We start from the raw sequence: 13,100 nt of genomic DNA, 5'->3' as shown, positions 1-13,100 counted from the left end.
TATGTGTTTTGTCCCCTATTTACAAAGCTAAGATCACTAAGGTTATTTTCCTGTATTCTACAGTTTTAATTCTTACAGTCAGGTTTATACTCCATTTCTAGTTCATGTAGGCATATAGTGTGAGAAAAGGGTCAGGCTCATTTTCTTAGCTATGGCTATCCAATTGTTCCAGCATCATTTGTTGAGACAAAATTATCCTGTAATCAATCAGCCAACCAATATGGCCGACTGAATCTAGTTCTGGGCTCTCTTCTGCTCCGCTGATCTGTATGTCTGTGTACAGTATCATGTTGTCTTGGTCGCTACTGCATCTTTATCATGAGTCTTGAAATCAGATATTATAAGGCTTCTAACTTTGTTCTTTTTCCAAATGGTTTAGCTGTTCTGGGTCCTTTGCATTTTATATAAACTTAGAATCATCTTGTCAGTATCTTTAAAAAAAAAAAACTTGTTGGGATTTTGGCTAGGATCATGGAGATGTCTGAGAACAATTGATAACCTTAATAATCTTCTAATCAATGAATATACTATATCTCTCCATTTATGTGAGTCTTTAATATTTTCAACAATATAGTTTTTAGCATCCACATCTTGCACATTTGTTATCGAATTTAACAGGTATGTCATGATTTTTATGCCACTATAAATGGTATTGCTTTTTAAAAAATTTAATTCTCACTGCCAATATGTAGTAGCATATTGGCAGTGAAAAGTTTTTTTACTCACTGGTAATATGTAGAAATATAATTGGTGTTTGTAGATTGACCTTTTATCTTGTAACCTTGCTAATAAACTCATTTATTCTACCTTTTTTTCCTTTATTTTTTAAATAAATGCCTTAGGAATTTCTACATAGACATTCATATTATTTGTAAACAAAGACAATTGTACTTCATTCATTTGTTCACTCGTTCACAGGTTTGTACTGAGTTAATATATGCATGGTGACATGTGTAGCTAGGTCCTAGGATGAGGAAATGAGAAAAACAAAACAGCTGAACTCAGAACAGTAACAAATATAAAATTTAGAAGATTGCCAGAGGAAGGAGGGTAGGGATAGATGTCTGGGAAGTGATGTTCAAGAATCTTTGACTGATTAGTTCAAGGGTATAACATAATGTCTTCTATGCACTGGTATGTCTGGGACTGGTTAATGTGTAACCCTGTTAACTCTCCCAACCCCAGATTTTTCACCAAGTCTTCTCTTAAAATTCTCTTATAGTTTTTTGATTCAAAAGACATCTTTTCCAAACTCATGAGAAAGAGTACAATTCCTGGCCATGTGAAAAGGGTATAGGACACCAAAAAGGGAATTTAACATTTCATGAATGTCTACTGTGTTCCAGGCATTGTGCAAGATACTTCTTGTGTGTGATTCTGTTTGATGTTTATCCCACTCCTAAGGAGTAAACATTATTCCTGTTTTACAGATAAGAAAACAGGTTCTGAGGGGGGTTAGTAATATGCCCATTGTCACAAACCAGGAGCCGGTGAAGCCAGGTTTGAGCCACAGGTTTGACAAAGCCAAAGCCCATGCTTTGTCTACTGCTCAGAGGCTCTTGAATTGTCCATAGTCATCAGTAATGGTGTTTTGCTCCTGAATCTCTGAGCATTTCTAAATCTCACCATGACCCCTGTAAAGCATGGGTAAGAGATGCAGAAAAGAATATTGAAAGAAGGAAATTTCAAGATTAGGGAGGAAGAAGATGGTGTAAGTCAGATGTAAATCCGTGGGGGAGGATGGTAGGGAGTGCTCGTCTGTTTCATAGTTCTGTTCTTGAACGAATTTGGAGAGAAATCAGCTGAGGATGTCCTTTAAATTGGATTAGGGTTATATTTTTTAGGATCTTTTTAAACACCATTTAAAAAAAAGCAAACAGTCAATTTAAAACCCTTTGAAGCTAGGTTTAAAAGAAGGAAAATCTGTAGGACTTCTCCCAGGAGAGCTTGCAATCAGAGCCAAGGAAATGAGTTGTCCTTTTAGGAGCAGCCCTCCTCTTGGGGATTTTTCCCTCCAAGATCCCACCTGAGTCACACATGTCTTCTGGCCCCATATTTGCTTTGTCACAAGCACCAGATGACCTGTGGCCTTGGTCTTTCATGTTCACTCAGAGCATTCTTTCACTTTGGGTAATTTTCATGTGTGTAGATTTGTTTTAGGTACAAACGGAAGGACAACTAAGAACTTCATCTCCCTTAGGATCTTAGGGAAGTATGTCAGAAAGACCTTAGGAGAATCCCTGCTCCCCGACTTTTCATTTCTCACGTGAGGAAACTGAAAGCCAGTGAGTCTTAGGAGTTTCCCCCTAAGTTTCTGAAGTCACTCGGGGCAGAGTTGCAAATTCAAACCAGGGGCTCCAGCTCCGCACCCACCGGCAAGAGCGGGCTTCCTGTCACAATGGCTGCCCTCTCCCTTACGTGTCTGACGTGTTCCTCACACACAGATTCTTCAGAAACCAACCCCAGAACTCAAGCACCAGCTGGCTGCCTTCTCCAAGCGCGTGGCTGGCGCCGTGACGGAGCTCATCCAGGCAGCAGAAGCCATGAAAGGTAGGCTGGACTCTCACGTGTCATCCCGTGCGGCAACCTGGGCGGCCAGCTGCGCAGAGAGGCTGCGCCGCCAACACAGGCCTCTTCTTGGCAGATGAGCCAGAGGGATAGAGTGAGCAACTTTGTAAAGGCAAATAGGGACAGAGTTAGGCTTAGAAAGTGATAGCCTCCTGAAACAAGTCTTTTCTCCAGTTATGTATTAAGTGCTTCCACATAAATGGCGTAATCCATCTAAATTGTTCACTTCTCTTTTAAGGGTCTTGCCACCCATTTTCTTCTGTATTTTTCTTTGAATATTTATTTTTATTTTAATAATACACTTCATGTGTATTATTTAAATACACTTCAATGATGCTATCTGGATACATTGTTTACACACCCCTTCATGGTTACATGGAAGCAATCAGCTCACCCTGGGAAGGGTTTTCTGACCAATCTCCCTTTGTTTGCATTGAGGAGGTGGTTGTTCTTTTCTGGGAACTCATGAAGATGAGTTCCCAGAAGAGAATGACAAAATCTCTGTGCTCAGCATGATCTTATTTCTCCTGTGGATGCTGACTTGCATTCATGAGCTTTAAGTTACAAATCAGAGTAAAACTCAAGCTAGCCTTGGTCTGTAAGATCTCGATTTTTGCAGCTCTCATTGATGGCTGCTTTTGTGGTAGCGTTGTCTGTACAACTGGTTTGGAAAGTGAGGGTCAGATAGGTGGCCACTGCACCCAGTTGGTCTCTGCAAGAGCCTGGGGAGAACATCCCTTAGGAGAGTGCAGCTGGTCGGCTTATGGAGCATGCCTGCATGCAAATCCCAATATTGTTTGCAATTATGTCACTGCTGTGAGGTCCGCAGCTACCAAGAATGACCCTCTTTGGACTGATTTTAGGAACAGAGTGGGTGGATCCCGAAGACCCAACCGTCATTGCAGAAACAGAATTACTGGGGGCTGCAGCATCCATTGAGGCTGCTGCTAAGAAGTTAGAGCAACTGAAGCCAAGAGCAAAACCGAAAGTGAGTGTCCACGTGTGGCTGCTTATCTGATATCAGTAGGTCTTCCAGCAGATGGCTGTGAGTGGAGCCAGATGGGCGGCAGGTAGTTCATGTCCTTACCTGTGCTTGGGCTACTGCTGCTAAGTCACTTCAGTCGTGTCCAACTCTTTGCGACCCCATCGACGGCAGCCCACCAGGCTCCCCCATCCCTAGAATTCTCCAGGCAAGAACACTGGAGTGGGTTGCCATTTTCTTCTCCAATGCATGAAAGTGAAAAGTGAAAGTGAAGTTGCTCAGTCATGTCCAACTCTTAGCAACCCCATGGACTGCAGCCTACCAGGCTCCTCAGTCCATGGGATTTTCCAGGCAAGAGTACTGGAGTGGGCTGCCATTGCCTTCTCCGGTGCTTGGCCTAGTAACCTACAAACCTGTTCTACCTGCCTAGCACCTTTTTACAGGGTATGGAAAAAACCCAAGGGTGGATCTTTCAGGTTAACCAGCCCAAGAAATACCTTTGGGTAGCCAGAGGAAGAATCCAGGTGTTTCTTGAAACAAAATCGTGACTTTTGTTTCACTATTATATGAAGCAGGTATTGGATTTTTTCTATAGAACACCCCAGTAATTGAATGTGAGACTGTCACCCTGTAATTTTCTGATTTCTATAATGCTTTTTACCAAAAGTAGCAATGCTGGGTCTCTCCTTTCCTTAAATATCAGTAGAGAGCAATGTGAACCTCAAAAGTGAACCCAGTAACAGACTTCTTTCAGTACATGCTGGAGACTGTGGTTAACTGGCATGTTTCTCCATCTGTGGTTGTCTAGATAAATGTTGAGAACTTAAGATCATAAATATGTGTTAAGAGAAAGCCATTTAAAAGGAGATACTTTAAGGTAGTGCAGTAGAGAGGACAATTAATACGTAAAAAGACGGTGCACTGGTGCTGTCTGGGGGACAAAGCCCAACCCTGTAAAGAAACCATAATCCCATCTCCCACATGGCTATCTTCACCAGGAGGATGGTGGAACCAAAGGGACCCATCTTTCTAGTCAAGCAAGTCCCTGCTGATAACCTTACCTCCCTTCCAAGGACCCACATACATTAGGAAGTAAAATCTGGCTCTTCTCAAAAAAAAAGTTGGATCTCCAGTTTAGATATGCCTAAAAGTGTACATTTTTTTTAAAAAAAAAGGGTGGAGTTTGAGCACTAAAATACACTAAAGTGCTCAAAAGCAGTTCTTGGGCTCATGTTGTGTGTAAAATAGACATGGGCATATAGTCAATCTATTAAGTTTGCAAACATTCTTAAAACCTTGGAATTCTTAGAGCCAGTCTCCTAATTGTCACTCTAAATTTGGTAAAAGCCTTTTTTAAAATTTCTCATCTGAACTCAAAAGTTCAGAGTTTTGGCTTCTAGTTTTTGAGTTTGTCAAGGTCCTCTTTACTGGCCTTAACCTGAGGGTCTTAGGTGATATGAGATTTTAACCAAGTTTTTCTCAGCGATCTTCAGAGTTAAGTGTAGGGGTAAGGACAACTCCATCTTCTAGACTTGACTTGACTTCTGCTTTATAAAATAAGTTCAGCATGAATGGAAAACTTCTTTCAGCTAAGAAGCAGGCAGCCATTAACTGAGATTTTGAGGCTTAAACTTAATTCATTTTCCTTTCCCTTCTCTGATTTACCACATACTTTCCTGTCCTCTGGGGAAAGCTTCTGTCTGCTAATGCTGCAGCCATGTCAGTTGCTCTTTCTCCTGGAGAATTAGCCTGGCGTTAATTTATACCAACACTTCCCAAACTCAAGAGCTACTGTCTCAATCCCTGTCCTGTTGTCCTTTTGCAGATCTTCCCGAGCTCTGTCTGCTCTCAGTTCTGCTTTCCCTCTGTCCAGCTCTTGATTTATCTCATGATTCTTGATCTGAAAAACAAGGTCATTCAAGTTCCTACCTCATAGGATTATTGATATAATGTATTAGATAATTTAGAAATAGTGCCCGACATGTCGTAAGACTTAGTAATATCACTATCCCCGAAAATACACTTCTGGAGCTTTTATCTACTACCTCCTAGGAAATGTCTGAAACAAAAGTTATTCCATGGATCCATGAGCTTTTGGCCTTAGCAAAAAAAAAAAAAAAAAACTCACATTGATTGAGTACCAAGCACATGCTAGTCAGTCTTCTAGGTATTTTAGGTAGATTAACTCACCTGGTCCTTACAAGTCCACAAAGTAGCATCATTAGCACCCCTGCTCTAGGGATGCAGAATCAGAGGCAAATTACTTGCCAGAGTCAGGTGACTTCGACTGAGCATTGCGTGGGCTCCGGGTGGTAGTTTAGCCCATACCAGTCCTCTTGGGCTACCTAGTGTCAGAAACTCTGGTGCAGTCCCATGGGGGATGTTTTTGGTTTACCCATACCCTTTGAGCCGTTAATCCCACCTCTGGGAATCTGTCCTGAGGAGGAAATCCAGAGAGGATAAAAGTTTTGTATGCATGAGAGAGTTGCTCCTTTCATCCTATTCAAAGCAGCAAGAATTTGGAGGCTACCCTGAGTGTCTCCTTGAAGGACAAGTATGTAGCTGTTCAGAGTAATGGTTGATCAGTCTGTGTAGCATGAAGAAGATGCTCCTGGCATAATATTAAGTGAAAAAAAAACAGGATGTGGAGTTGTGTACTCAGTATGATCACAACTCTGTTAAAAGACACACTTGTGAATGAAGGAGACAGGTGGGGAATGTGCAAGAATGATGGTGGGACTGGGGTGGTGGGAGGATCTATGTCTTAAAATTTCATAAGACAATGTTTTAAAAATAATAGCACTTAAAAAGTTAGTGATGACTGCTGAACTGGGCCAGTGTGCATTCCCCCACTGCCCCAGGATCACCCAGCCTTTCTGTTTTCAGTGTGGGTTTATAAGGAAAGCCAGGGTCACAGTTGACGTAAGTGTTGATTTGAGTCCCTTCCTTGGAGGTACCTACTCTAGGTCACTCCCATCTGCATATGAGGGAGTATTTGGCCCTTCCTGAGTCTTTAAAATGATTAGAAATCTCACTCCAGCTAGTGACAAAGGCTCCCACCACATGGATTGTGTTATCTGTAAAACCATTCTGAAGAACCCATCACCCTAAACCACCCAGATTCTGTACCTGTCTGGGAATGCCATCTGCTCTATGGTTAATGCCTGCATGAAATAAAATATCTTTCTTGACTTCAAGAAGGAATTTCTCACCAGTTAAAAAAAAAAAAAGATCCCAATCTGACATCATAATCAATCAATCTTTTGAGACCAACCAGTTCTTCCCATCCCCTTCCAAAATGGAAGTCAATCAGTTAATCAATCATAAATCCTCAGGGTTCTGTAAGTAGGCCGTTGCTGCTATACCTCTGTCCCTGATAACTCGACCTAAAACCCCAGGCACCCAAGATTGGGTGAATGTGCTTTGCCTCTGTACTTGGGAAGCAGCTCCACTGCTTTGAAGGAGTTTGGGGGATGGACAATGTTTTCGTCTCCGTTGTTTGGCCCACCACATTCTCAGGTTGCCTGTTTTTAAAAATAGGATGGTCCAGGGTTTGTAAAGATGATTCCTGGTATATTCCCAGCTTGGGCCCTTAAAAATGTAAGCATCTCTTTTTACCGGGAATCGCCCAGACACAAGTAACAAATTGGCATCTTTGGATCCACCGTTTGCTTGGGAAGATGGTATAAAGGCAAAATGAGAATGTCGGTGAGCCCAGGTGCATGTGCCTAGGATACTGCTGATGGCGCCGTTTCCATACCTGCAGACACACCTGTGCTCCACAGACAGGTAATGGAGGTGCCACAGTGGCACCCTCCCCACCCCCCACCCCTCCCGTGGCTGCAGCTTGCAATGCTGTGCCTCATTCTCAGCTCAGTCAGACCTGGATGCCTTTCTGCAGGCCTCTGTGTGATATGTTTGATATATTAGGTTGTTATTTAATCCAACTATATATCAAACATATTCCTACAGTGTCTTGCCCTGTCTCCGGGGGTTCCTAATATAGCTTATAAGGCAACAGGAAAGAATATGTTAGAATCACAAGTAGATTACTCACTACATCTCTTTGTTATATTCCATTTCTTCTTGTAGCATTTAAAACCTGTATCTGTACTGCTAGATTATTTTGTTTATTATAGAAACAAATCATAATTAGTGATGTTTCATAAGAGCTTAGATATTATGTACAGCTTAGTTTTGTGCAATGATGAATCCTTAAAGGCTGTGCTCAATGTGGGGGAATAAAGCCCATGTTTGTGATACAGGGTCAGGATTATAACCTCCAGACACATCTAGATTTACATTTCATTTTAGTTCAGTTTTACCCTGATCTTCAATTTAAAAATTAGTAATTTTCATGAACAAGCTTTCAGCAAAAAATTCAAGCACAAATCAACTTTCTGTAACGTTCCTTTCCACCCACAGTAACAAAATGTATAAACCAAATCAGCCAAACCAAATGTATGGATGGTGAGTCACTGGGCTTTATATAAACCTTGGGGACTAAATATATCTAATAAAGATAACGCAGTGTGGATTATACTCTGTCTGTTGAGTTTCCTGTTGTAGGTTAACTTGTCAGTAGAGGTTGATAATATTTAGAATATGCCGACAATCAGAAAGTGATTCCATAGCCTAATTGGGTGCAACAGGAAGTTCGGGATTGTGAAACATTTTTTTCCTGGCACGTAACAGCCTAACTCGGTTGGTTCTGACCTCCTCCCCCTAGAAGAGCCTGTGAAGGATATGTGAGTTCATTCTGATCTCTTTCAACAAAAGACTTAAAACTGCTTTCTGAAAGGGAAAGTATTGTGCTAATGGCTCCGATTTTTGGAGCAAAGAGGAAGTGCTCTTGTAAAGGGCACTCCTGAATATAAAGACACTACTCTATGAAGATAGTGAGCCAGAGGTGTGTACAGGCAGGATAGGAAAGCCTCTCCTGGTCGCTCTAAGAGCCAGCCCATCGCTGCTGGCAGGGACCGCCTAGTGACAGGTCACAGCAGCAGAGAGGTGGTGACACAGGGGAGGGCAATACAGTGTCGGAGCCCCAGCTTGCAGAGTTAGGAAGTGGCGCCCGTCCCTGGGGTCACCCTCATTGAGAAGAGAGCAGTGGCTATGTGCCAGCAGGAGCTCCTTCAGCCAGTTTCTAAGATGCTGCCATAGTCAATGCTACCTTCACGCAGCTAGATGGTGTTGTTTTGAGTTTTAAGTCCAGTTAAAGTTGTTTGGCCAAAATGACAGATAGTCATGGAAAAGCAACAGCAAGCTGTTCTGAATGATGAAAAGCTCAGTTTAAAAGGACTTGAAGTTTGAAGCCCATACATTAGAATCGATGTATCTTTTTAGGGTACATTTTGCTGTTGACCAGCAGGCTCTACTGATTAGCTGGGCAAATGAGAAAAGGCAAACAGATGTTCAGGGAGGAGAAGGATACAGCACTTTGTGACCAAGCAGTGGGCATTGAGCTCATGTACCACTAGCTGCTTCCAGGCCAGGAGACATGAGGTGGGCGGAAGAGTAAAGGTGAGTGGGGCCCCTAGTCAGCATGTGTTCCCACATGACTCCCCACCAAGTAGAGCCGTGGGTCTCTCAGACCCTCCTCAGACACGCACAGGATTCGTGTCACATGACTTTACAGTGTAACAATTCTACCTAATTAAATCTTTGGAAAAATTCTGTCATTTGTTCTTCATCTATGCTTCCTAGATAGATACTCGAGTGCCTATATGTATTTTTTAAGAGTTTGACACATAAGAATTTTTCTATCAAATAGAAATAGCAATTAGTAGATTCTGATAAAGGATAGAAGTATAGATATCTGTAGCATAACTCTGGAATGACATACAGGAAAAAAAGAACAGAAATAGCAGTTACAAGATTATTCCAGTGGTATTTAAAGAAAGAGCAGTGGCTGCTGTGGGAAAACTGCTCCCAAGATACTAATCTGACAAGCTTGGACTTTATCCATCAGATGCTGCAGAAACATGCAGTTATTCCACATCTGGATGCAGAGGCTGGTCCCTCCCCAGGTGGATGGCATAACCATTCGGCAGTGCTTTCTCTCTGGCACCTGCTTTATTGGTTGACTGTTTCCCTGGAGTTTCCCCTGGGACCAGATCAACCTGGGGAGACCAGGCCAGCTCACCAGCTCTGGTCTCTTGGCAGTTCCTGTGGTTTTGAGAAATTTCCCTTTTATTAGGACTAGTAAGCGTGGTAGTCCTAAAGACAACCCACCTAGGGTCCTCCAGAAGAGAGGCTGACCTGGCTCACATACTATTCAGGTCTTTGGGTACAGGTAAGGTCTCCCCTCCAGCACCTCTCAACTCAAAAGCAGAAGCAAAGTGCTGGTGGCCAAACTCACTACCAAAAGGGAGGAATTGGGACTGCCTGTTCCACTCAGGTTTCCACCTGGCAGGAAAATGCTTCACTCATGTTATGGAAGTTCTCGTTGTTTGCCTTTCTTTTTTTCCTGGAGGACATTTAAATTATATGCAGATGTTTACACTTTAAAAAATTATACCCAAATATTTTTTTTTAAATTTCTGATGTGATTTATGATCTTGTTTTTAATTGTAAGCGTCTACAAGACCTTCAAGAGGCTTTTTAGTTCCTCTTCACTTTCTGCCATAAGGATGGTGTCATCTGCATGTCTGAGGTTATTGATATTTTTCCCAGCAATCTTGATTCCAGCTTGTGCTTCTTCCAGCCCAGCGTTTCTCATGATGTACTCTGCATATAAGTTAAATAGGCAGGGTGACAATATACAGCCTTGACGTATGCCTTTTCCTATTTGGAACCAGTCTGTTGGTCCATGTTCAGTTCTAACTGTTGCTTCCTGACCTGCATACAGGTTTCTCAAGAGGCAGGTCAGGTGGTCTGGTATTCCCATCTCTTCCACAGTTTATTGTGATCCACACAGTCAAAGGCTTTGGCCTAGTCAATAAAGCTGAGTGCCGAAGAATTGATGCTTTTGAACTGTGGTGTTGGAGAAGACTATTGAGAGTCCCTTGGACTGCAAGGAGATCCAACCAGTCCATCCTAAAGGAGATCAGTCCTGGGTGTTCTTTGGAAGGACTGATGCTGAAGCTGAAACTCCAGTACTTTGGCCACCTCATGCAAAGAGTTGACTCATTGGAAAAGACCCTGATGCTGGGAGGGATTGGGGGCAGGAGGAAAAGGGGACAACAGAGGATGAGATGGTTGGATGGCATCACCGACTCGATGGACATGAGTTTGAGTAGACTCCGGGAGTTGGTGATGGACAGGGAGGCCTGGCATGCTGCAATTCATGGGGTCACAAAGAGTCAAACACGACCGAGCGACTGAACTGAACTGACAAGGCCTTCAGTGACACAAAACAGCATGATTCCTAACTGGAAAGATAGTGCAGTGAGTTGTAGTCTGGTTTTAGTGGCCATCTGTGAGAGATGACTATGATGCTTATCAGCACTCAGCAAGGTGATCCCTCAGAGGAGGTTTTCAGGGAGGGAGGCAGCAATGAGGCTAGGGACCCTTAGGCCATCTACTATGGTTGTCTTCAGCTCCTTCACTGTCAAGTCCATCAGGGGAAGGGACACGATGTTGCAGGGATGTAATTCACAAAGAAAGGGGCAAAAAAGAGGACCACAGATGGAAACATTCTTCCTCTGCCAGGTGCATGCCCAGGGACCTGTCTAGGAGGATGGGCTTGGTGGAGGTTAGTAAAGCTCCTTTAGGAAGGAGGCCAGAAGAGAGGAAAGAAGAAAAAATGGAGTCTGTGCTAATTTTAGTCCATGCATTCTTTAAAAAGATTTCACAAACAGAAAAGGAAATGTTTGTTTGATATCTGGAGAAGGGCATCAAATTCCCCAGTCACATGGCCAGACAGGGCAGAGCAGGGACTGAAACCCAGTTGTCTATTTCCTGGTTGGGTGTCAAAGGAGAAGCTAGAAGCAGTTCCAACGCTTGACACTTCATTTATCTTTGATTTGTCTTCTTTATTTGTGTTGTAGGTTGTATTCAGGAATAGCAGCTAGAACCTTTATTAGAATTATGGGTTAAGAATAGGGTGCAGACAGAGAAACAGACTAGTTTAACTCACAGTCTGAAAAACTTGTTAAAAAACACAAAAAGTATATGTATTAATAGAAAAATGAAGTTAATTGTGAGTTATTGAGCATTTACTATATGCTTTGTGTATATTAATAATTTATATATAACAGCCTTATTGGATAGGTAGGCTGGAAGGTAGGTTAGGAAAATGAGTGAAAAAAGATTATGTTCTCAGAATGTTACTGTGTCCAAGCTCTTACTGCTTCCAACACAACATGACAGTAAATTAAGAGATGAGGCACTGGGGCAGGGAATAGCAACTTTATTCAGAAAGCCAGCCGACAAAGAAGATGGTGGACTGCTGTCCCAAAGAGCCATCTTCCTCGAGTTAGGATTTAGGCTTCCTTAATACTAAAAAGGGAGAGGGTGTGGTTGGTTGGTACAGACTTATTGGCTCTGGAATCCTTTGTTCTTGCAGCTGTCCATGTAGGTTTGGTCCCAACGTTCCTATAAACTCAAGCATGACACATGTTATTGTCTGTTCTGCAACTTTTTGTCTCTAAATGAATGGAAAAGTGTTATACCTTTAAAGGCCAGAGCCCTGAGAGTGGGCTAGTCTATATACTTCAGGTTCTAGGCAACATTCTTAACTCGTAGCAAATACAATAGAATGCAGAGGTTAAAGTTTAAAAACAAAAACATATGGCAAAAACCACTACAATATTGTAAAGTAATTAGCCTCCAACTAATAAAAATAAATGAAAAAAACAAAAACAAAATAAAAACAAAAATTAATCCAACGTGGAGTCAGAGAACATTCTTAGCCCCTAGAACAAGAATTCCTGAAAGGTTGAAAGACAGAAATAAGGAAAGGGCTCCCTTTCCCGCCCTCTTTTTCCCCCTTCTCCCTCTTCTCCATAGGCACAAGAGTCTCAAATGCTCTCTCATGCACTGGAAGCAGGTAGTGAGGGAGTCAGCCCAAAGTGTGGCCTTTCCCCAAAGGGATCTCACCAGACATCTAACTTTTTAAAAAAGGAGTTCTGGAGATCACCTCACAGGAAAAATGTCAGCAAAAGAGTACTTAGACTTTTCTCAAAGCTACTGAGAAGTCAAAGCTAGAGTCTGCCCGGCAGTCCAGGTAAGACAGTTGCTGAGTACTACAGGTGACCTGGCCAATAGTCTTTTTTAGTAGAGACCAGGGAAAGAGTATTGTACAGAGGATGAGAAGGTGGATTCAGATCTCAGAGGCTGCAGCTGACACCTTCTTTAAGCGCAGATTCTTAGCTTAACATCGTTACACTGTTTTGGTAAGAGGGCCTCTTGGTAACATGCTGCTGTGTTTTGCATCTGTATGTGCGTGAATCAGTGTCACAGACTTGAGTGCCAGTTGAGGGATACAGGCAGGGCATACAGCTAACAACCCACAGTGTTCCACGGGGCAGAAGCCAGTGCTTTGATGTGTATGTCCAGTTATCCCCAGGGATCAGGAATGGAAAGTTACTGATTGGGGCACTTACTC

General features: G+C 42.5%; 1 protein-coding gene across 8 annotated transcripts in view; it reads left to right on the top strand.

Annotated features, from left to right (window-relative positions):
* TLN2 (talin 2) overlaps positions 1 to 13,100 on the top strand; it is a 481,890-nt gene that overhangs the window by 455,698 nt on the left and 13,092 nt on the right. For all 8 annotated transcript variants that reach the window (XM_070469184.1, XM_070469188.1, XM_070469186.1 and 5 more), the window contains 2 exons: positions 2,445 to 2,550; positions 3,432 to 3,556. In XM_070469184.1, the coding sequence (XP_070325285.1) occupies positions 2,445 to 2,550; positions 3,432 to 3,556 (231 nt within the window). The remainder of the gene's footprint in view (positions 1 to 2,444; positions 2,551 to 3,431; positions 3,557 to 13,100) is intronic.

Source organism: Odocoileus virginianus, chromosome 6, assembly GCF_023699985.2.
Source record: "Odocoileus virginianus isolate 20LAN1187 ecotype Illinois chromosome 6, Ovbor_1.2, whole genome shotgun sequence".
NCBI lineage: Eukaryota > Metazoa > Chordata > Mammalia > Artiodactyla > Cervidae > Odocoileus > Odocoileus virginianus.
This window is presented reverse-complemented; position numbering and strand designations above follow the sequence as displayed.